The sequence below is a fragment of the Vipera berus genome (genome assembly GCF_964194415.1).
Source record: "Vipera berus genome assembly, chromosome: 1".
NCBI classification, from domain to species: Eukaryota; Metazoa; Chordata; class Lepidosauria; order Squamata; family Viperidae; genus Vipera; species Vipera berus.
In genome coordinates, this window is record NC_138202.1 from 338144538 (window position 1) to 338170499 (window position 25962).

Below are 25962 nucleotides of genomic sequence, written 5' to 3' on the forward strand. Positions count from 1 at the left end.
TTTATTCAGATCCTGTCTTTTCTCTGAGTGTTGGATGGGGGGAGTCTTGACTAGTTTTATTCTCTGGTAGCTTTGACTGAGAAATTCACTGAAATCAGATAATTTTGTGGGCAGATTGCTATTGCTTATCTCTTAAAACTAAGAAGTTCTATTTGTGGCCCTTTAAATAACTCAGGACGTTACAACCAGAGTTTTCCTTCAGAATATTGTCTAACTTAATGATTCAATCCTACAAGTCAGTGAGCCACCATAACACCACTTGAACCTTTTGATACCTTTGGATCAATCCTAACTCCCCAGAACTGCCTGGACAAGTGTTTGCAATTTGCTTGCAAGATTTCAAAAGTGATTTACCATTTTCATAGCTAGAAATGAGGGTGGGTTTTTTTTTAAAAAAAAAGAAGAAGCAGATTTCTTCTAACTAGTCTTAGAAGATTTCATTCAGCATTGCTGTGTGGTTTAGTGCTCTAACTATAGTATTACAACAAGTCTTCTCTGTATTTACCTTACCCTTTAGTTTCTTACAGATTTTCAGCTTCTCTGAGATTCACTTTTAAAAATGCTATTCCAGATCCCATGGAACCTCCTTTTACTTTCCTAGTCAGAAATAATGAACAGTATACATATTGTGAATTGATTTTCCACTGGGAAATATTATTTGAAGCAACCCAACAACACTCCCAATTATACAGAGCTGAGACAATCAAAATTATCAAAACGGACATCTCTGTTAATATCTGTTCTACAACATTTGTTCATGAAACAAAGCCTGTCAGGCGTGAAGAATCAGGACATGTTAAGTTCCAGTTAAGCTAATTTATTACTCATGCTTATACACAAGAATCTAGTCAACTAACAGTCAGTATTAAATTGGCATTAGATAAGAGTTAATGGAATTCGGGGGGGAGGGGCGGACTTGGATTGCTTGTGGGAACATAAGGACTCCAGGCTAATTCCTTTCTTGACTCCACCCCAGGCTCTCCCTCTTCTCTTACAAAGATGTAGCCAACCTTGAGTAATTTCAGAAAGCAGTATTGGGCTTGGATAAGAATTACATAAAGCTCAGCAACCTTAGCTAAACTGGGAGATTAAAAAGACATCTGAATAAGCCACTGGCAAACCACTTCCATGTTGGTCCCTGGAAACAATATGGGTGTGTTCATGGGTATATAACCATACATTTCATGTTTCTGAAACATACATCTTTATAGGACAAAAGCTTCTAATTCTGGCATCTATTCCCCATTCTAATGTCAATGTACTTTTTTTGTAATTACTTTCAAAATTAGTAAGAAACTTCTCAAAATACTCAGGCTGACACAAGACTGCAATTATAAACTGTAATGTCATAATGAATATTTGATCCTTTAAGGTTCCAGCGATGACAGTATTCTAAGGTTCAAATATAACTTTGTAAATATAACTAATTATGAAATTATACTGAGGTATAAAAACATTAATACCAAATGAATTCCAAGATCCCAGAGGATTCTCCCCCTGATTTTCAGAGGAACTTACAGAGTTGAAATGAAATAAGACATGAGAGCACTTCTTTCACTTCTAGAGAAAGAAAAAGGGCAAATTTGGCCAGAAATAGATTAAGAAACTTTATTAAGGTTTATATGAGGGCAATTCGGAAATAAACCTCTGTTTGGTTATCAATGACAGACACTTGCAGATACAGAACTTTTCTTATACGCATTAGAAAACTACAGCATTACATTACTTTTTGACATAATCGCCATTCAAATTGAGGCACTTGTCATAACGTCTTACAAAGTTTGAAATTCCTTAGCAGGCGAGCATTATCGTAAACAAACACCATGGTGGTACCATAGAAAATCCCATCAAATGTGAAGATGCCAAAGGAGTACTGCTAGTGAAGTTCATGGAGCGTTGTTCGACCATCAATTCAGAAGTCTACTGTGAAACATTACGAAAACTCAAGACAAGCCATCCATAACAAACGTTGAGGCATGCTGACTTCCGGTGTGGTGTTGGTTCACGATAATGCTTGCCCGCACACCACTAGACGCACCCAAGTACTTTTGAAGCAGTTCCGTTGTGATGTTTTTGATCATCATCATCCCCCCCATAGCCCAGATTTGGCACCGAACGACTACTACTAAGGAATTTCAAACCTTGTAAGGCGTTATGACAAGTGCCTCAATTTGAATGGCGATTACGTCAAAAAGTAATGTAATGTTGTAGTTTTCTAATATGTATAGTAAACGTTCTGTATCTGCGAGTGCCTGTCATTGATAACCAAACGGAAGTTTATTTCCAAATTGCCTTCGTACCATGAAAATAAGAAAGGCAAAACATAGGTATTTTTCCACTCTATTTGCATCAACAAATTGCTCTTTGGCAGTCCTGTTTAAGGTAGCCCATTCTTCCTAGATAAGAGTGGGTCAGATTATTTGACCTTTGAAAGGACTTCTTGAGAAACCTATTGGATAAGGTTGTTTGGATTTACTCAGAGTTGAACTCTACCCATCCACGTCCTGTGGTTATCTGAAATGAGTTTAGCCTATTTGTCCCGAGGAATGGACAGAGCTTGGATGGACTCTGAGTATAGCCACTTGTGTATCAGATCCATGTCCTTCCTGGGTTGCACAAGGGCCAGGCCTCCCAGGAGGTTGTCTAGTCATTGGTGAATTCATTCTTGAGTGAGGTTTCCTCCTTAGGGAATCATTTCTGAGCCATTTCCAGCTTTCCCTTGGGCAGGGTTGTGGAGAAAATGGGCAGGCTGCAGCTTCAGAATGCTTTAAATCCAAGGTTTTCTGGATCCCTTTTAGTTGTGTTTCAGGCCTGGTCATAGGACCAAAACAATATTGATCACCCCTATGGTGGGACTAGGGTGGGGGTGGAATAGCCATCCTGACCCTCTTTGATTTCTTGGTGACCCTTGATACCACCAGTCTTGGTATCCTTCTGGATGTGTTTGATTTTACAAGTGGGAGACATGATATGCTTCCTTTTCTCCAAGTTGGTTCCAAATCTTCAGAGTGTGGGGGAAAGGAGAGTCATTGACCCTTGCTTTGTGGGTACAGGTACCTCTCTGCACCCACTTAACATCTACAGCACACGACACCACTGAATGAGGTCATTGCTATAGAGCTGGGTATCATCAGGTATATCCAAGCTGTCTTGGTATCTCAAAGGGTATGGATCAAAAACAGACAGAGAATTAAAGTTATCAAGACTGATTAACTATGGATTTTGAGGCCTCTTGAATCTAGGGATTTTCTATCTTTGGTTCTGAATGTAGTTGTACGCCCCATTGGCCTTACCATTAATTATACTAATAGATCTAGTATACATTTTGAGGGTATTCCTAATCTCAGTTCTTCCTTGAAGGATAGGTGGCAGTCATGGTTTGGGGGATCTTCACATAAATCCATCTTATGCTTCAGTTACTCCAATTCCTGGATCAGCAGGTTATATTCACAGTCCCTCATATTTCAGTTTCCTTGTCTAGATTCCCTTTTGTTGTACATTGAAGACCACTTTGAAACTACAGCTGGTCCAGAACGCAGCAGCATAATTAGTACCTTGCTACACCCACATAGCATTGCTACTTTGTGAGCCACACTGGTTGCCAGCAGGCTTTCAAGTGCAAGTCACTGGTTATCAAAGCACAGAACCTGGTTATTTGCAAGATCACCTATTTCTAATTATTTCAACCTGGTGAATAAAATCCGATAAACTTGGCATGCTCAGAGTCCTGTTAGACAGCATCACCACCAGATGGATTCGTAGCTGGCTGACCGACCGTACTCAGCATGTGGTCCTCAATGGAACCGCATCTACATGGAGGGAAGTGTGTAGTGGAGTGCCCCAGGGCTCTGTTCTGGGCCCAGTGCTCTTTAACATCTTCATCAATGATTTGGATGAGGGGATAGATGGGGAACTCATCAAATTTGCAGGCGACACCAAGCTGGCAAGAATAGCCAACACTCCAGAAGACGGGCTTAAGATACAGGAGGATCTGGACAGACTTGAACACTGGGCGCTATCTAATAAAATGAAATTCAATGGTGAAAAAAGAAAGGTTCTACATTTAGGCAAGAAAAACCAAATGTACAGGTATAGTATAGGGGGTACCTTGCTCAATAGTAATAACTGAGAGGGATCTCGGAGTCCTAGTGGACAATCACTTCAATATGAGCCAGCAGTGTGCTGCAGCTGCCAAAAAAGCCAATACAGTGCTAGGCTGCATTAACAGAGAGATAGAATCAAGATCATGTGAAGTGTGAGGACCCAGATTGTTGGGGGCAATTAAGCTGACTTTGTAATAATGCCGCTTGGGTGTGTGTGTGAAAGCCCTAATAAGCAGGCATATACATAGAATGAAGGCTACTGCTAAGCTTGTAAGCCGCCCTGAGTCTTCGGAGAAGGGCGGGATATAAATGGAATTAAAATAAAAAATAAAAAATAAATAAAGTATTAATGCCACTTTACAATGCCTTGGTAAGGCCACACTTGGAATACTGCATCCAGTTTTGGTCACCACAATGTAAAGATGTTGAGACTGGAAAGAGTACAGAGAAGAGCAACAAAGATGAGGCTAAAACATATAAGGAACGGCTGCTGGAAGAGTATGTCTAGTTTAATAAAGAGAAGAACTAGGGGTGACATGATAGCAGTGTTCCAATATCTCAGGGGCTGCCACAAAGAAGAGGGAGCCAAGCTATTCTCCAAAGCACCTGAAAGCAGGACAAGAAGCAACGGATGGAAACTAGTCAAGGAGAGAAGCAACCTAGAACTAAGGAGAAGCTTCCTGACAGTTAGAACAACTAACCAGTGGAACAACCTGCCTCCAGAAGTGGTAAATGCTCCAACACTGGAAGTTTTTAAGGAGAGACTGGACAGCCATTTGTCTGAAATGGTATAGGGTTTCCTGCCTGAGCAGGGGGTTGGACTAGATGACCTCCAAGGTCCCTTCCAACTTTACTATTATGATTAAGCAATGTCATATGGTGGGACTAAAAAAGACGCCTTTTCTGTTGGTGCACCTACACTATGGAATCTATTCCTCATAATATCCAGATGGCCCCAACACTGACTTTTTTAAGGTTTTGAAGACTTGGCTATTGCCCCAGGCATTGGGTGTGAAGAGGTCTCGTGACCCATCTGGATTGCTGTTGGTTGTTGAATTGCATCTGGCAAAATTTGCTTTAAGTTTGGTTTTATTTTATATTTTTGTAATACTGTATACTACTTTTAAGTTGTCTATCAAGTGGACAGTTATAAAAAGTGACTATATAAATTCACAGGACCAACAATATGGGTTCTTTTTCCATAGCCATAACCAACGACGTGACAAGTAGATGATATTTGGACATCCACCATCAGTCCAGTGTTTGATTTAGCAAGTCCCTTGGATGAAACTGCTGAAAGAATATTATGAAGGTGGTTTCTCTGGATCAAAGCCACAGGTGGTTGCCGAACTTCCAAAGTAGCCATGTTTTTTAATCAGAAGTTTATATTAGGATCTCCCATTTCACACACTGGGTTTTTCTTATTCCTCAAGGTCTCTAAGCAAATTCGGGACTTGGACAGTGTTGTCCAATTGTTCTAGATCATGAATAATGCACTTTCTTGCAACCTGTAAATGCTGCAGCCAATGAAGTAGATGCTAAAACTTTCTTCTTCGAAAAAATTCTACCTTGTCTTTTCAACATTTATAGCTCACTCTTCTGTGCAACAAAAATGGGACTTTGGATATCTTCTTTGTTTGTAAAAGGGGATTGGTCTAATCCATGCAAAGTATTTTTTTTTCAGTGAATAATAACCAAGACCTATAGTGTGCTGGTCAGAACTCAGTAGGAAATTGCTAGGTTTTTTTTAAAGAATTTTAATGTTGTGTTGCTATTCTGTGGTTTCTATTGAATTAATCATAATTCCTATTCCTATTCCTCATGTTTATGTTTTGCAGTTCTGATTTTAATCTTGTTTTATCTAATTTATTTTTATAATAACTTAACTATCATATGCAGAGAATTCCTGTCATAGCGTGGTATAAAAGCACTACATAAACATTTTAATTTCTCTAATTGAGAAATCTGATGTAAAATTTCCTTCTAACAAGCCTGACCTAAATTTCTTCTAAGGAGATTCATTTGTTTCTCAACTATGAAAAGTAGACCATAACATGAGCAAACAGAATGAGCCCACTCATACTCAATAAAATACTTCAGGTTCCCATTTTGTCAATAGGATTGATAATAAACTTTATTTTTGCAAAGCAATATCCACATCTTACAAACACAAAAAAATTTAACCTAGGAGAAAAATTGCATTAACAAATCACTGACCACCAGGCTCAGAGACAAATTAAATGCCATCTTAATTCTGCTGCTGAGAAGACTGTAACCTGCAGCGGGAGGCTAAGGGGAGGGAACTAACCTTGGGAACCTTCATATACTGCAGGGTTTCCTAACCTTGGCATTTTAAAGACATGTGGACTTCAATTCCCAGAATTCCTCAGCCAGCCATACTGGGGAACTCTGGGAGTTGACATCCATGCATGTTAAACTTGCCAAGGTTGGGAAACCCTGATATGCTGTTGGCCAGAGACCAACAGAAGCGGCAGATTGTAAAAGAAAACAAACAGAATCAAACTGATTCAAGTAATAAGCGAACATAAAAAAAGAAAAAAGGCAAGATCAATATGATCCAAACAGCCACTGCAGTATTCCATTTGTACCCTCTTGCCTGGATTTTTTCACCAAAACCCTATAACCCACTGTAGCCCTCCACTGCCTGAGAATCATTCCTGAACCATCAGTAGTTCCTATCTAGAATGGACCATAAAAGCAAAAAGTAGAAATATAGCATTGTTCCCCCCCCCAATTCCACAATCTATTTCCCAAGCTAGTACATTTAAAACCATCGGAAGGGAATGCTATTAAAAAACACAATGCTGTCTTTATTTCAGTCCATTTGCCGTTCAACACTAGAATGTGGATATCTCCCCTCTCTTGGAAATATATCAAGATATCAAGCAAACAAATTAACTTAATAAGAAATCTTTTTGAACAAAACAAGCAACCTGTTATTTGATGGAGACATTTGAAAAGGACATCTACTGTGAGCATCATCATAGCAGAAAGTGCAAACAATTGCCAATGCGGGAAGATGCTGCTACCAAAGGAGAAAATGGAAAAGTCATTAAGGCAATTAGCAGTGTTTTCAGAGTAATGTCAAGATACAATATCCTGTGTTCCTTGAAAGAAGGAAGCTGACCAAAGTTATGAATGCTAAGAATCAGGATGGGGGCCAAAAAGAGTTGCGGGGAGTAAAACTTGTGCAGTGTCCAGAGCTAAACAGAGTTCATCTGTTCTCCACAGCTCTAGACAGTTTGTCACTTCTATTCACAAACAAATCAGCAGAAAAAGTGCTTCAGGATGCATCAAGGCAATAGTTTGGCCCATCCAAAGAGACTACCTACCCTTTTACATCATTAGAACCTCCCAAAGCCCAATTGTAGTTTTAGAGAACAACTAATCTACACATGTAGATAGAAGTTTCATTTCCAAATGCTTTCCTACATTCAAATGGTGCAAACATCTGGACATCCAAATACTTCTGTTCCATAACCTGGAAGATTCTAGTGAAGGCAAAACTTACTCATGAGTGACATACCCCAATTATGTCATGTGATTTATTAGTATATGCAACCCGACACAAAAGTTTTCTCTGCAGACAATAGCCCCAGCTTGGGATCTAGCATGAACAACGGACAATCGGCCTATGCTGACTTAAACATTTTACTGCAACTTCAGAAGAAAGAGAATGTTAATTGGAATACTGCCCTTCTTGTTTTTTTCCCCAATCTAAAATTATAAGCATCATTACTTTCTTAACTAGTATTAAAATGTGATTGAATGCTGGTTGTTTGTGTATGTTTTTTTAAAAAAAAAACAAATCTAGAAAAGTGGATAATTTTGCAAGCAGGATGAAAATGGGAAGAGAAAGCAACTCCCCCCCCCTTTCACACACACTTATGCACACACACACTTCAGTGGAACACATCAGTGACTTTGGAATTGTACTGTCATAGAAGAGATGTGTACTGTCTGGAACGCTGAAATCACTGGGAGAAATAAGGTGCTTTGTTTTAAGACACCCGCAAAGGCATCTATACTGTCCCAATGCAGTAAGACATCTTTCCAATCCTTCTGCTGCAGAGTCACACAGACACAAAACATTTCAATGAAAACAGAAAAGGGCTCCCATTAATCTTAGCTGCGCTGGCAAAATCTGTTCCAAGGATACTCTTTATATAAATAACCATTACAGGCACTTTAAAAGTCTTTGGTTGGAATAATCCAACGTCTCATGATAAATCCATAACCAATCAGGACCCACTTCTGGATTCAGCAGGCAATGACTGCAGACTTGGTCACTTTTGGAGGAAGGAGGCAACAGATCACGCTTCTGAGAAAGCAACCTGGAGTTGAGGAAAGAGAGAAAAGGAGACCATATGGTCAGATTTCAGCTATCAGTTATATGTCATAATAACGAATTCCCATCGCCCAGTGCGCTCACACAGAGAAGGCCTCCTCAGGGTACCGTCGGCTAGACAATGTCGGCTGGCGACCCCCCAGGGGGAGGGCCTTCTCTGTGGGAGCGCCAGCCCTGTGGAACCAGCTCCCCCATGAGCTTCGGATGGCCCAAGATCTCCAGTCCTTTCGCCGCGGCCTCAAAACACTCCTTTTCCACCTGGCTGACCTGGACTGACAGGGATTTTAATTATGTTTTTAATTTTTTAACCCTAATTTTTAATTTATTTTAATTTTAATTTTAATTTATTGTACAGAGGCCTTTAATTTTAATTTTATTTTAACTTCTGTATTTATTGTATGTTATTGTTGTTAGCCGCCCTGAGTCCTTCGGGAGATAGGGCAGCATATAAGTCCCAAAAATAAATAAATAAATAAATAAATAAATAAATAAATAAGTCACTGAGTGATCTGAATTGGGAAAATGATGAAAGACTGATGGCATATGGAGCTCCCCTTAGATGGACTTTTGACATATGGAGCTGTTATAAAGTAAATCAGATCTTTTACCTGTCAAACTCCTTAACTGTCTCTGTTGTCACCAGACAATACGATTCCCTTGAATAGATACATCCACATATGCAAACTCATAACCCTATGATATATCCTATTATATTCAGCAGAGTGCCCTTCTGAAAGCTGTGGTTTAATTCTGCATTTAAATATACTCCTTTCAAGCAGCCCAACTAATACCCCCAAGTCCCACATACCTCTGAAAACAAAATGTGTCAGGGAACCAACAGAATAGTGCTTCTTTTTCATGATGTTTATAATTAGCTTCACCCACCACATTTTGTGCACACAGCAGCTACTTGGTGATGCTGCCCATGACAGCCAACATTCCAGAAATGTCCTCTAGAAGTGCCTAGCAAAGATTCTGCAGATTTTCAGTCATGGGTCTTACTTGGAAGGGGGGTTAGGGGGTTTCAAATCCACAAGATTAATCAATTCAGTTCACAGTATGCTTCTAGGCAAGTCATGTTCTCCTAGCTTACCTACATTGCAAGGTTGTGATGAAACTAAAACAAGCACATATTTTCAAGTCACTTTGTGTTTTTTGATAGGGAAGAACATAAAACTGTATGATAGAAGTCAAAGGTATCTAAACAAGCTGAAGTGACATTCTGTATGACAGGGAATAAACAACTGAATAAGTTGATCTTTAAGTTTCTTTCCAACTCTGATTTTATAATTCTGTATAAAACACAAGCAAAATAAAATAGGCAAGAGTAAAAAAATTGAGAAGGCCCAAGTAGCTTCCGTTAGATTTGGAAGACAAAAAAGCTGTCAAGTCTGCTACTGGTCTCCCTATTTGTAAGAGGTTAATCTATTACAGCAGGGACGCGGTGGCTCAGTGGGTTAGGACGCTGAGCTTGTCGATCAGAAAGTTGGCAGTTTGGCAGGTCAAATCCCGAGTGCCGCGTAACAGAGTGAGCGCCTGTTACTTGTCCCAGCTTCTGCCAACCTAGCAGTTCGAAAGCACGTAAAAATGCAAGTAGAAAAATAGGGACCACTACGGTGGGAAGGTAACAGCATTCCGTGCGCCTTTGGCGTCTAGTCATGCCAGCCACATGACCACGGAGACGTCCTCGGACAAGCGCTGACTCTTCGGCTTTGAAACGGAGATGAGCACCGTCCTCTAGACTTGGAAATGACTAGCACACATGTGCAGGGGAACCTTTACCTTTATCTATTACAAAACATCGATGGGGTGGAGGTGCCAATGCATGAATGCAACATTAGTGCTTAGAGCTGTTTATGAATAATTCCCAGAATGACAATAGTTGCTAAGGAAGCAGGGGCTCCCTCCCTCAAGTTAGCTCCTCCGCAAATAATTTTGGCCCTTACCTTTTCAGGACAGAACTCTGAGTTGCTTTGTCGCAATTTGATTGGTCTGCCTCTGATGACTGCGTAGCAGAACATGGTGATGACCATCACAAAAAGAAAGTAACTGGTGTGCATTAAATGCAGATTAATTAGGGAGCGGTCATCCTGAATGGAGAAAGAGACAGCATTTCCTAAGGCTGTAGAGAAACTACAGGCAACTGCCTCTGGAAAGTGTAGGGACATTGTTGAGGCAAAACAATTCCAAACAACCCCCTTGCCCCACACATACATTTTGGCAAGCTCTGGACAGTGATACAATAGACAAGAACATGTGCACTTCTAAGGAGAGCATTTCCAAATCTTGCTCATACAAGCTCATTCACAGTTCACAGCAAAGTGTAAAAAAATCACTTACATCTGGAACAATAACCGTCAATTTGGGATTTAATGCATGATAGACTTTGCCAATGGCTCCTTTGTAACACCAGAAAGGGTTGTAGTCTTGGGCATATTTTGTGTTGGAGTCCCTTGCAGTTGTGAAGATCTTGTACCAGAAGGTTGCGTTAATATATGTTTCCGGAATACAGTGTGGTGGCTGACTGTAGAGCAACACACAATTTTGAGCTGTTTATCTAAGTCTCCACCATCTCCTTCCACTGGGTCAACCATTCCCTTCCCATTGCTTCCCAGTTTGTAAGCCCATACTCTCCTGCAGACTTCTCAGTGGAATGGCTCCCACTTATCCACATTCCCCCATTTATCTCACTCGTGCAAAATATATCTATCACTAAATTGGGGGAAATGCTGGTGATCAAACTAGAAGTTCCTATTTCTAGGAACACAGTATAAATTCTGTTTAAAAAATTTAGAACTTGAAAAACTGTCTCCATGTCTCTTAAGCAGCAAACCTGAAGGCATGAAAAACTGCAGTGAAATGCTTCCCTGGGAGAAATAAGGACTGGTTAGAGCCTTACACTGTGACTGGAAAAACTGATGCAACAGCTGTAACTGTCATGCAAGTCGTGAAGACAACTTGGTCACAGCGGCCATGCAGAGCACAGTCATCGGAATTCCAGGCAGTAGGTAGGGTGAATGTGATGTTGATTTCCTCATGAGCTTCTCTGCCTTTTGGAAGTAGAGTGAGGGGAAGAAAGAGAGAAAGCATAGCACATCAGTAAAAATTTAGTTTTCAATGTTTAAGTACAGGTAGTCCTCAACTTACAACCACAACCGAGCCCAAAATTTCTGTTGCTAGGTGAGACAGTTGTTAGCTGAAATTTTGCCCCATTTTACAACCTTTCTTGCCACAGTTGCTAAGTGAATCACTGCAGTTGTTAAGTTAGTAATACAGTTAAGTAAATTTTCCCTCATTTTACAACCCTTCTTAACACAGTTGCTAGTAACACAGTTGTTAAGTGACTCTGGCTTCCCTATTGACTTTGCTTGTCAGAAGGTCACAAAAGGTGATCACATGACCCCATGACACTGCAACTGTCATAAGTATGAGTCAGTTGCCAAGCATCCAAATTTTGATCACATGACCATCGGGATGCTACAACAGTCATAAGTTTGAAAAAAGTCATGTCACTTTTTTCAAGTGACTTTGTAACTTTGAACAATCACTAAATGAATTGTTATAACCATGGTATCCTTCTGCGGCGTCTCAGGGGGTTGGGAGTGGGAGGCACCGTTTTACGGTGGTTCTCCTCCTATCTCCTGGGCCGCTCGCAATCGGTGTTGACTGGAGGGCAGAGATCCACCCCGAGGCCTCTCGCTTGTGGAGTTCCTCAGGGGTCGGTTCTCTCTCCCCTCCTGTTCAACATCTACATGAAGCCGCTGGGTGAGATCATTCGTGGTTTCGGGGTGGGGTATCATCAGTACGCTGATGATACCCAACTGTTTTTCTCCACCCCGAACCAACCCAGCGATGCCCTCGCCGTGATGTCCCGTTGCCTGGAGGCGGTTCAGGTCTGGATGGGGAGAAATAGCCTTCGTCTCAATCCCGCCAAGACTGAGTGGCTGTGCGTCAGGGAGGGTCTTCTCAGGGTGCCGCCGATAAGAGATTGTCGGCGGATAACACCCAGAGGAAGGGCCTTCTCTGTGGGTGCGCCTGCCCTCTGGAACCAGCTGCCCGTGGAGCTTAGGACTGCCCCCGACCTCCGCACATTTCGCCGGGACCTGAAAACCTGGCTCTTCGAGCTTTCCGGCCCAGGCTGAGAATTTTTAACTGGGGTTTTTAATTCTAGGGATGATTTAATCTTTTTTTAATTTGTTTTTAACTTTTGTATTGGTTGTTTTAAATGCCCTGTAAACCGCCCTGAGTCCTTCGGGAAAGGGCGGTATATAAATTTAATAAAATAAAATAAATAAAATAAATATAAGTCGAGGACTACCTTTATTACATCATTTAAAGCCAGGAGAAAATTATGGTTGCAAACAACTTTCAATAAACTACTATGACATTATGAAAACCAGTTATAATGATAAGATAATGAAAGTGGATGCTTATAGGAAAAACAAAAAACTGTGTGGTGAACACAGGGTGCTCCTCAGAGTGCCGTCGGTCAGGGAATGTCGACTGGCGGCCCCCAGGGGGAGAGCATTCTCTGTGGGCGCGCCTGCCCTCTGGAATCAGCTCCCTGTTGAGCTCCGGATGGCTCCCGACCTTCGCTCTTTCCGCCGCGACCTGAAGACTTGGCTATTTGAACTTGCTGGCCTGGACTAAGGGACTGGGTTTTTAGATTTTACTTTTTACATTTTAGAACATGTTTTATTGTTTAGGGCTACTTGGTTTAATTTATTTTAATTTTTGTATATTATGTGTTGTATATAGTGTTTTAATTGCCCTGTACACCGCCCCGAGTCTTTCGGGAGAGGGGCGGTATATAAATCCAAATAATAAATAATAAATAAATAAATAAACTTGTCAATAAAAGCTGTTCCTTTTTTAACCTTTCCAGAAAGATGATTTCTAGATAAAGGAACATCCATGAAGAAGATCAAGTGAAGTACTAATACCACTTTACAATGCTTTGGTAAGGCCACACCTGGAATACTGCATCCAGTTTTGGTCACCACGATGTAAAAAAGATGTTGAGACTCTAGAAAGGGTACAGAGAAGAGCAACAAAGATGATTGGGGGACTGGAGGCTAAAACATAGGGAACGGTTGCTGGAATTGGGTATGTGTAGTTTAACAAAGAGAAGAGTGAGGGGTGACATGATAGCAGTGTTCCAATATCTCAGGGGCTGCCACAAAAAAGAGGGAGTCAAGCTATTCTCCAAAGCACCTGAAAGCAGGACAAGAAGCAACAGATGGAAACTAGTCAAGGAGAGAAGCAACCTAGAACTAAGGAGAAACTTCCTGACAGTTAGAACAATTAACCAGTGGAACAACCTGCCTCCAGAGGTGGTGAATGCTCCAACACTGGAGGTTTTTAAGAAGAGACTGGACAGCCATTTGCCTGAAATGGTATAGGGTTTCCTGCCTGAGCAGGGGGTTGGACTAGATGACCTCCAAGGTCCCTTCCAACTTATTATTATTATTAAGTGCAGACGTGAATCTCTCTGCTTTGCTTTTAGCTATTCCTACTTTCTTTCACAGGGCTTCAGGTCCTTAAATATGACATTTGAAATAAATGGTACCTGAAAGTCCAATTTGGTGACCAAAAATGGTAGAAGATAAACTTGTGACATTCCGGGAAATGCCACCAAAGGGTCTGAGGGGGTCCAGTGTCAAAGTGATGGCAACGGAAGTATTGACAGGACCAGAATCTTCAAGTGTTTGTGGTGATGGCGTGGAAGGTCGAGCTTGGCTGCTGGTCATGGCATTCTCTGGAGTTGTGGTGTCATTTATGAGGTGCTTTAATGTTTCATTCTCCGAAATACAGAAATCCAAATCATTAAATCGCAGAAGGAAAGTGTTCCAGTCCTTAAATATAAACAGATCTTTAGTGCCTTTTGTGGAATTACAGCTCTCACAAAATCAGTATATACAGCATTATACTAACAAAAAACAAGGTTAATTCAAGAGAGCTCAGTCTCACCCAGTAACAGCAATACTTTTGATTTAAGACATACAGCCATGTCCAGATGCTGCACTTCTGGTTAAATGACAATGATTGGGACATCTTGAAAGAGATTACAATTTGAAACTACTATCCTTTAGTTATGGGGGAAAAGTAATCTAGGAAAACAGCATGTGGCACAATGCTAAAACCATGAATTAAGATGCATTAATCTGTGCAACAGTAGAGGTAAGCATCCATTTTACAATTTTAAATCTGAATTGCTAAAGTTTAAAATCAATTCAAGATTGGTGCCAACAAAACAGATGGCCTTTACTTCTGAGGCAAGATTGACCGGCCTCATTAAAATTAGGTGCCAACTGTGTTCCTGTCTCAGCCCAAGGTTGTCCATATCCATCAGACACACATATTGAACCATAAGCCACTCATTTGAATCTTCATGTTATGCCATCCTGAACAGAACTTCCATTCATTAAACTACAGAATAAGTTCTACTCTATCTACTTATTCCTTTCTGGGGGGTAAGTTATAGATAGTCCTAAAAGTTAAACAGACAGTTTCTAGTCCCAGATATTGAGATATAGGCTCGATTTATACATTACCTCTGTCATTTCAGGGGACTTGATCTCTTTGATCTTAAAGAAATAACCCAGAGTCAGAAAGGCGATGGCCATTGCACTGACACTGATCATGAACACCACAAGGGGTGGGCGGCTGCTGATGAAAACCCTGAGGTTCTCCAGAGGATTTATGTTGAACATTATTCTGATCAGGCCCACCTGCAGAACAGCAAGAGCACAAACTGTAAAAAGCATTACATAAAATAAGGCCTTTGAGATAAATAAGACGTGAGGGAGAATCTTTTGAAATCTCCATTACCGCAACGTTTGCTTCTGTTATTAAAAGTGAGGAAGGAAGCTGGACTCTAGCAATCTGTGCTGAGATTGCCGGCAACTAGAAATGAGGAAGTCTCCTGCCTTGCAAGCTGTTCGGTACAACTGGCAGTAGCGAGGGCGTCAGCTGAGTCACAATGGGCACACGCTATTTCGTCTGTGTAGTCAGAATGGAGTGGATCCCCTTGCTCCAGCCCAAGGCCATCTAGGTTTATATTTAGTTTAAAAATTGTTTTGGAATCTTCCCAAGGGGAACCTGCTTTGCTCTCTTCATCCTCTATCTCAGGGCTAAGGTCATTCATTACAGGCAGCTTCTTAGCTCATACCCAGCCAAGGCACAAAAGCAACTCTACAAGCCTCCTTTATGGATATGGAAATACTTAGGCTCTCTCCCAATGTCCACATTCAGGACTCCATCATGCTCTAATCAAGGCAGAAACAAGTACTTTTTTTGGCATAAAGTGAACCGAAGCATATGTTTTAAATTTAACTCAACTGAGAAATAGGGCATTTATTACTCTGCAGCATTAAAATTCTGCCCTATCTTCACAGAGCTCAGCACTGTTTTGTGTTTTTTTTAAAAAATCTGAAAACTAATTATCTACCCTGGTTAAAAGACTGCTAAACTCAAGATGTCTCAGACAACAACAAAGTTAAACAGGGATCTGAAATTTCACTACCCGCTTCCAAATCACACAGCACTGCCTGTCTCTCCTGAAATATGACTGAAAAATTAAAAAGTTTTGTATTTATTTTTGGAAAGACACTATATCTGTGCCTAGCCCCCTTCCATTTTTGTCTCACAATTCAACAAAGCAAGCAAAGGAGCCCAAGTCTTCTTGGGCATTATTATCAACTCAGCAGTTCATGGTGACTGACGTAAAAGATAAAAGGACTGATGAGAACTCCTGGTTTCATTCATTCATTTCCTGACAGAACTGTCACCTTCAGAACAGGCAGCCTCCGTAAGTATTATATTCTCTTTCACTGGACTGCAGAGATTGCAATCCCTGCTCTCCAAAACACCTTAGCAAATTCTGCACTGAATAGGGGGGTTGGACTAGATGACCTCTGATATATATTGCCATTCCAAGACTGCATGAACAACTCATGGAAGGAATATGGATCCCCTGCCCTCTGGAATGGCATCCTCCCAGCGACAAGTAACAGCTCACACTCTTCAAGCATTTCAGGCTCTGTTACCAGGCCTGGGGTTAGGCCAGGGGTAGGCAACCTTGGCTTTTATGACTTATGGACGTCAACTCCCAGAATTCCTGAGTCAGCTACGCTGACTCAGGAATTCTGGGAGTTGACGTCCATAAGTCATAAAAGAGCCGAGGTTGCCTACCCCTGGGTTAGGCTATGTTAGCAGAGACTTTGTTGAATTTGTATGTGGCTTTGTCCAAGCAGCCATGTTTTTAAAAAATATTTTTAAATATTCTAAAACATCCAGAGTCTTTTTGGAATCACACAGCCTCAAAATTCAATCAATCAAGAAGTTCATGACAGGTAAAAAGCAAAACAAACCTTCAAATAAAACAGACTAAAAACACTAGCAAGACATTGATGACTGGCAGAGGGAAAAACAAAACAAAACAGAACTCCAGTTTTAACTAGTTCTGACATCATTAAACAAACCTTTTCTGAAAGAAAGATATTTATGCCACAAAGAAAGAGCATTAAGGAAGTAGCAGAGTAAACCTCATAGTATAAATCCTCTAGAGTTCTAGCACAGTCAATAAAAAGTCCCTTTTCTCTTTCATTTCAGTCAATAATAATAACAATAAAAAAGATTGGAACAAAGAGCATAATGATTGGAAATGACCTTGCAGATCACCTCGTCCCACTTTCTGCCCTGTTAAGAATCAGGTCTTTCTTGATATCACATTGGAATAACTTTATCATCCACAAAGTGTGAATTCTATTCCTATCTTAGGTATGAAAACCAGCAGGGCAGCTTTCGGCCAATTATTGTCTCTCGGCCAATTCTCCTTTACAAGGTTGTTGTGGATAAAATAGGAGAAGGAAGGAGTATTAAATATGTTCCTTGCTTTGAGTTGTCTATAAAAGTAATAAAGGTGGGATATAAATAAACATAAACAAACAAGTAAAACATTAAGCCAGCTGAGTGTGTTTGGGCCAGTCACTTTCTCTTAGCTCTTGGGAGGAGGCAACTAAAAACCGCTTCCAAAAATCTTGCCAAGAAAACCGCAGGAACAAATCTGGGTAGTCAACAGAAGTCAATAATGACTTGAAAGCTAAAAGAAACAGAGAAAACAATTCTTCTTCATGCTTTTCAACTGCCTTCTTTTCTAGGTCACTGTTGATGCCTGGTTTTGCCTAGCTCAGGGGTAGGCAACCTCGGCTCTTTTATGACTCGTGGACTTCAACGCCCAGAATTCCTGAGCCAGCCATGCTGAGGGGAAAGGGAGAGGTTTCCAAGCTGAGCCATGCTGGCTCAGGAATTCTGGGAGTTGAAGTCCACGAGTCATAAAAGAGCCGAGGTTGCCTACCCCTGGCCTAGCTGTATCTTTGGCCCACATAATGTATTTCAAGTAACAGGCTGAAGTCTCCCAGAATGAAAGAATAAATGAGAGCTGCAGAAAGCATTCTAAAGGCCAATCTCTCCTTCCCTGAGGCCATATGAGGCATTCTGTGAAAGTATACAATTTTGAAAACACAAGCACCAATAATGCCCACTGTCAATGAACACTGTAGATGAGTGTACCAAAATCCTTGCTATTTTAGTGCTGCATGCAGGTATTTTAATAGTATATACAATAAACACCAAACCATTTCCCCCAATGTGAAATCCACATAAAAATTGCCAAGCATCTGCCACAATATGTCACATAAGTAGATTAATAAATTGTAGATACATGTACAGTCTGCTAAGTGTCAAAAATGTTTTCCTTCAGCTAAAAGCTAACTATTAAGTTACGTACAAACCTCATCTTTGAGGATACTCTTTTCTGAATTAATCCTAAAGTTCAAATATTCAGGAATATTACACTTATATAACATTGGAAGGCACATGAGCATAGAAGAAGAAATCTTACTGAATTTTTCCATCAGTTCTTATCCTTTGCATTCAAAGATAAATTAACTTCTCAAAAATATGCAGACGTGCTATCAAACACTGTCCAAACCAGTTCGGTGAATAAACAGCTAACTAGTTCAAGGAAATGAAATAGTACAAAATTTGAGTTTCCTGTTCCCAGAGCAATACTCCAAGCTAATCATCCACATCACCGGCACACATTAGGAAGATTTAGGAGAAAAGAGACAAAAAGATCAGCAATGAACAGATGACAATGCTAAACCTCATCTGTCCCTGGATATACCCAACAGGACAAGTTTTTTCCCTCAGGAAATGTCAATATTTGCCATATTACACGTAAGCATTTTGCCCCCCCCACCGCCCCCCTCCACTGTACCAAGTGACATTACTGGGTAGTTAGAAATTAACCAATAGGGTTAACTATCATCTTTTCTTTGAGCTACCTAGTCGTTTCTTCCAACATACTATAGGTAGTCCTCAACAACTGTCCACAATTGGGCCCAAAATTTCCATCGCTAAATAAGTAGGTTAAGTGAGTTGTGCCCAATTTTACAAGTTTGTTTTGTCACAGATGTTAAGTGATTCACGTGGTTGTTAAGCGGAGTGGAGAAATCTCAGATGGTGATCACATGACCCCAGAATGCTGCAGCCATTGTGAATACCTGCTGCTTGTCAAGTGCCCCAATTCTGATCACTGACTGTGGGGATGGTGCAACGGTCGTAAGTGTGAGAACCAGCTATAAGTCATTTTTTTCAGTACCATTGTAACTTCAAATGCTTGCTAAATGAATGGTTGTACATTTGTATATAATTGGCTATGTAAATGTTTTAAATAAATAACATTCAGTCAGGAGGAGTCCGTAAGCAGACTAGATGGTACTGGGAAAAATGATCTTTGGATATTTGGATCCTAAATCTTCTAGGGAGCTATTGACCTTAAAACGGATTCACTAACTCACAGAAAATCATTACAGGCTATCAATACAGTTATTATGTAATCCTAGTAGCAATTGGAAAGAGATGTTAATGTATCAATAACATCTTCTCTAGATTGTCTTCGAGGACAGCCTAACACAGAGTATACAATATTTAAGTAATCCAAGCATTACACCGTATGTTGCGGATGACTCCTGTTTTTCCTTCTGGGGTTGCTTGGCCTTTTGGTTTACTTAGGATTTTTCGGAGGGCTTGTGTGTTATGCTGATCCTATATGGTTATGTAGTCTGTTGGTGGTTTCTGAGATGTTTTTGATCTATGGCAATGTTATTTTTTTTACTTGCTTGCTTTGGTTATGCTATATTGGGTTGAGTGGTCAGGCACTTTTTGATGAAGTTTTGTGGATATCCATTTTATTGGAAAATGTTGTACAGATGCTCTTTTTCCTTTTTCCGCTGTTCAGAGTTGCTGCAATGTGTTTGTGCTCGGCTAAATCGAGTTCTTACCACAGTTTTTCTTTTGGGAGTTTGGGTTATTGCTTTGATAGTGGAGCACTTGATTGGTGTGGGTGTTTTTTTCAGTACACCTGTGTTTCTAATTTGCCATACATCAGAAACTTCTCAGAAACCATCAACAGACCAACAACAGAGCATAGATAAACTCCAAGATTAACATTAGACTAACAATCAAGAAGTAAACAATACCCCAGTCAAGGAACTACCAAACAAGCTATGGTAACAATAACAGCCCAACCAAAGAAACTCAAGACCACTCCCACCAAACTCTGATAGGTAAGCCATTGTAATATAAACTGGGCAAATCCCACTCCTTATTGCACTGATGATGTTAGATAGTTTGGCTAATGAAACATCTGCAAGAAAACAACCAAGTCCGAGAGCAACAAGAACCTCTCATTTCAATCCTGAGCTACAAATATTATCCTTTACTGGCACTACATATGGGTGTCAAACGCTTCCGAAAGTATATGAAAGGGAAAAATTTGCCTGCGGGTACACTTCCACCAAGGAACAACTTTTCTTCCTACACAAATGCCTACAACAGCATGTCCTACCTATTAGCCTGAGATACAAACCTCCAATTAACTGCATAGCTGGATAGAAAATAGCCCAAGAAAGTGGGCGAAAATAATACGACTCATGATCACAGATGCACGTCTCAGATTAAATATCAGCACACGATAGCAAACACAAAAAATAGCTGGAACCAACCATCACACCACAGTACATGGAGAGGCTGGCCACCCCCATCATGATTGCATCTCATAGACATGCCGGAAAAAGAAAAACCAAACTTCAAAGCAAACTCCTCAAACTCAACCCCAGAATCAAAGAGGCACCAGAGCCTGAACGTGTCCAGCCGTTCACTATCTACTGCAGAATACAATATTCTACACAAAGGCCTCAACTATAAAACAGATAATGCCAATGACCTGGAATTCTGTGAAGGAGCATTCCAAACTACTGGACTTCCCACAGGAGTCCAAGAAAACATCAGACAAACTATCATACCACAGACCAGAAGAAGTTGACAACAAAATCAACTCACAGCAAAAGATAGAGCAGCCCTTAGAAACCAGACTATCATCCTCCTACTAGAGATAAAGGCAGAGCCACGGTTACAGACAGATCATAATATATACAAAAAGCGGAAAAACTTACCTCCCAGCGAACACCAACACAATTAGACAAACCATTAGACAAACCAGATCAAGAGAACTTAGTGACCTCACTAAGAAAGGCCTCCTCAGGGTTCCGTCGGCTAAGCAATGCCGGCTGGCGACCCCCAGGGGGAGATGCGGATGGCCCCTGACCTTCAGTCCTTCCACTGTGACCTGAAGACATGGATGTTCCAACAATCAGGCCTGGACTGACTATAGTTTTAAATTTGGTTTTATTGGGTTAATTGTTATGTATTTATTACATGTATGGTTTAATTCTGTTTTAAATTTTGTATTTTGTGTTTTTGACTTTTTATTGTTGTGAGCCGCCCTGAGTCCTTAGGGAGAAGGGCGGCATATAAATTTAATAAATTCAATTCAATTCAATTTACCAAAGGAAAACAGTGGTGGATGAGAAGCATCTTCCTATGCCTCTAAGGATACCCCAAAATACAAAAGCCTGACATACCTCTCTGTCCAATTATACCATTATCAGGGATTACATTTATAACATCACAAAAGAATTAACAAAAAAGCTTGGGCATCTCACAAGGGAAAGCAAACACTCAATCAACTGCCTACTACAGTGCCTTCAAACAATCAAAGATGTAACTATAAATGAGGACAAAATCCTGGTCTCATCTGATGTCACAGCCCTCTTCACGTCCATAGACCCAGACTTAACAAAATACACAAAGACTGAAACGCTCATAATTATGGATCTCATAAACCTCTGCCTAACTACATACTTCCAATTTGATGGACAAACTTATCAACAAATTAAAGGTACACCTTTGGAATCGCTACTTTCAGGACTTATTGTGAAGGTCATAATGCAACATCTGGAAGTGATAGCACTCCCACAAATATGAGCCAAAATATGATCAGATATGCAGACAACACATCATAATAAAAAAGGAGCAATTAGAGAATACCCACAAAACCAATCAACAACATCTTCAAAGGAATTTACTTTATCAGAGAAGAAGAAAACAACTTACTATCCTTCTTGGATATCCTGATCAGCACAGACCACAATGGCAAACTAGAAACACCACCCATACCAATCAAATATTCTCCTTTATTGGTATCAAACCTGGCAATAATCGCTTGACAAGGGAGCCTTGATCTCTTCAACCTTTCTGAATCCAAATTAAGAAAATACCAATAACCAAGGTGTTTATATAAACATCTCAAAATACTGAACTCTCACATCCTTTCCTTCCCTTCTTGAACCTTGCAAACTTTCCTGCACTTCTAACAAACCCACTCAAGTGTATTTACAGATGCTTCTAGATTGCTAAATTCTCCTACTCCCTAGATACTTCTTCACATCCACTGAAGTTACAGAAAAAAATAAAACAAACCTATTTAGGCCACCCTTAAACACACTCAGTTTTCCAAGACCAAGTTGGCTGTCAATTCTACAAGTTGGCTGCAGCCATTTCCTTTGTTCTAAGTTGCCACAGGATTGGGAGGGGGATGGAGGATTTCTACTAGTCAAAACATTTTACTGTCCCATGGGAACCAAGGTCATTTCTGTCATTTAGGTAGGGGCTGGAGCATTTAGTTAGAAGGCAACCGTAGCTGATTGCATAATTCTAGAGTGGGAAGTTCAACTTTGTAATATTGTTGCTTCTGAAGGGAACTTCAGACTTGGTTTAACTTTTGACCATGCAGATACTATGTAACCAATAAACATGTTCTTTTGGGAAATCTCAAGCCATGGAGTTCTGATTTATTTGATCTTGTCTATTGGAACCTTGACATTGGCATTACTTGGTGTAGATCCAATTTGGCGCAGTGGTTAAGGTGCTGGTATATAAAGCAGGAGACTGAGCATTCCAGTCCCACCTTAGACATGAAAAAACAGCTGGGTGACTTTGGGCCAGTAACTCTCTCAATCCAACCCTCACAGGGTTGTTGTGGGGAAAATAGGAAGAGGAATGAGTATTAGCTATGTCTGCCATCTTGACAATATACAATATACAGAAGGTAGGATAAAAATCTAATAAACAACCCAAACCCAAATCTTCTGTCCTAGAAAGATATCATCTTGTAAGCCGCCCTGAGTCTTCGGAGAAGGGCGGGATATAAATGGAATTAAAATAAATAAATAAATCTCACGCCTGGCTGGCCCCATTGCCCGTGAAAAGAACAAGCAAATTACCAAACCCAAGTCTTCCGTTGCAGAAGGATTTTCATCTCAAGTCTGGCTGGCCCAACGCCCATGAAAAGAACCTAAGCCTGCAGCACCATTTGAAGCAGCTTCGGAAAACCGAGGGAAGCAATTCCTCCTCCGCTCCTGAGGCACGGCTCCTGCGAGGACCGGTTGAAATCCAGGCCTGGGGCTGCAAGAGAGAGCGCGGAGAAGGATGAAGGAAAAGGCCGAATAGGAAACAGGTCACATTTGCCACCCCCGAACCTCCTGCACCCCGTCCCTTGGGAGGTCAGGGAGGGATCTGCCCCCCAAAGGGAGAAAGGAAGCCTTTTCTGTATCTAGGTCAGGGGTCGGCAACCTTGGCTCTTTTATGACTCGCGGACTTCAACTCCCAGAATTCCCGAGCCAGCATAGCTGGCTCGGGAATTCTGGGAGTTGAAGTCCGCGAGTCATAAAAGAGCCAAGGTTGCCGACCCCTGATCTAGGTGGATGTGTCCCGCTCCACCCCTTCGAGGGGCACCACGAGTGGAGCAGGCAGCCACGCTCACCTCGCCCTCCCTGGCAAAGGAGTGCCCTGCCCCCGAATGCCTCTCCACCCACCCCCCGAAAGAGCTTCAGTGGGCTTGTCTTCTCTCTGATCACAGGACGCCTCCTCCACTTCCTTGGGGGCCTGGCAGGTTTTCGCTCCCTTTCTCACCTGCGCCGAGCTCAGCACGGAGGCTGCCGCATCTCTTTTATCCTTGCCGTATGGCCGCCCTAATAGCGGAAACGCCGCGCGCCGCGAGGCCTGCCAGCAGCCCTGCCTACAGGGAAGCGGGGACGGCGGCGCCGCGGGGACAAACTTCCTCCACCTCCGCGCCTGGCAACGCAGCTCGCCCCGCCCTCCCCTTCTCGGAATGGGAGCAGAGTCTTGACGTCATCGGCCTTAGCGAAGTTGCGCGCGCCTTCTCAAAGTTTTTTTTTTTTTTAAAAAAAATTCCATTTATAACCCGCCCTTCTCCGAAGACTCAGGGCGGCTTACAAGCTTAGCAGTAGCCTTCATTCTATGTATATGCCTGCTTATTAGGGCTTTCACACACACCCCAAGCGGCATTATTACAAAGTCAGCTTATTGCCCCCAACAATGTTTATGCCGCCGAGAGTCAGGGCAAAAAGACGCCAAGTGGCCAGTCGAGACCTAGTAAACACGTCCGGGACCGGGACCGGTGCGTCTCAGTCTTTGGAAATGTTTGGATTTGATTTATGCACAATGTTTTGTGGGGAAACTGTGACACAATCGGCTGTGACACAATATTGCAAATCATTTCTATCAACAGCCGTGGCACGTCACCAAAGAAGTGGAAAGCTTCTTGTGGTAGCAATCATACGTACAATAGCAAATGGGAAGAAACATTTGTATGGGTCCAAAAGGCTGCTGATGGATCAGAGGCAGCTTATTGTAAATAGTGCCACTACAATCTACTGATAATTAGCAACCTCTCAAATCAAGAAAAAACAAAGAAGCACAAGTGGAGAACTCCCTTATAAGGCCAGATGCAACTTAATGTAAGAAAGCCTCCTAGGCAAGACAATGTTAAAGTTAAGACAGTAGAACTTCAAATTACTATAAGCATGACCTGCCATTGTGTGATACCTTCAGTGAACCACTGGGTGAAATCATGATAGTACACGATTACGGAAGTACAATGGTGCACATAAAGTTACATAGAAGCAGGGCTTTTTTTGTTATAGAACGTCCAGAACAGTTCTGGCACCTTTTTTGGATGGAACCTTGTATGGTAAGGTGGGTTGTATGATGTGTGTGAGTTCTGGCGCCTTTTTTTTTAACAAAAAAAGCACTGCATAGAAGTAAATGTGTATGCTTAATCAAAAACATCATTTTGCCTGCATTAAAAACTGATGACTTTCAGAAATGTTTTATTTATTTATAACCTGCCTTTATTATTTTTATAAATATATCAAGGTAGTGAACACACACAATACTCCTTCCTCCTATTTTCCACACAACAACAACCCTATAGAGTTGGGTTGGACTGAGAAAGTGACTGGCCCAAAGTCACGTTTATGCCTGAGGCAGGATTAGAATTCTTGGTTTCTAGCCTGATGCCTTAATATGCCATCATTATAGATAAATCTACTGATATTTCAAGACAAAAACACTTATGTATTTTAGTTTGATTTTTAAAGTGATCAGAGGACATTGTAACTAGATCTATAGGTTTAATACCACTGTGAAAGGCTATATATGATGAGGAAATAATAAGATGTGGCCAAAGTCTTTCAAATTGCATTGCTTTTGCATTGGGTAATGCATCAAACATGATTGGGTGCTACAACTTTGTGTGGTCTAGACTCCTTTCTGTGTGCAACTCAAATGTATCTCATTCGCTGGCACAGTGCATTCAGTATGCAGAACCAAAGATGCCATCAAATATTGGGTTTTTACTGTCAGAAATACCTAATTGGTTTGCCATAGTGAATTAAGATGAGAAACATACAAAAGGTTGTTTAGAATGAAGAACACAGCTAGAGAATTTGAGGCAACCCAAACTGCTCCCCTCCCCTTTGAAAAACCTTCACAGTGGCTTGTGCATGGACAGGTTATGTTTAATATTTTGATGAACAGGGAAGAGCTAAAGACTTATTTTGCTTCTGCTGAACTTGCCCGTTCAAAGTTTGATACAAAATTCAAAGCAAGACTCCTAAAGGAAATTTATTTATTATTTATTAATTCGGTTTATATACTGCCCTACTCCCAAAGGACTCAGGGCGGTTTACAAGGCAAAATTTAAAAACAATACAATATAAA

The 25962-nt window shown here is 41.1% G+C and overlaps 1 protein-coding gene across 1 annotated transcript; it reads right to left on the reverse strand.

Moving 5' to 3' along the window:
* Positions 1-7924: 7924 nt before the first annotated feature.
* TMEM248 (transmembrane protein 248) lies at positions 7925-23979 on the reverse strand. The gene is made up of 8 exons (XM_081333361.1): positions 23851-23979; positions 23163-23343; positions 15027-15203; positions 14042-14327; positions 11372-11522; positions 10813-10996; positions 10419-10562; positions 7925-8458 (listed from the first exon to the last, which is right to left on the reverse strand). The coding sequence occupies exons 3-8, from the start codon at positions 15183-15185 to the stop codon at positions 8438-8440; spliced, it is 945 nt and encodes a 314-aa protein (XP_081189487.1). The 5' UTR covers positions 15186-15203; positions 23163-23343; positions 23851-23979; the 3' UTR covers positions 7925-8437.
* Between the last annotated feature and the right edge of the window lie 1983 nt (positions 23980-25962).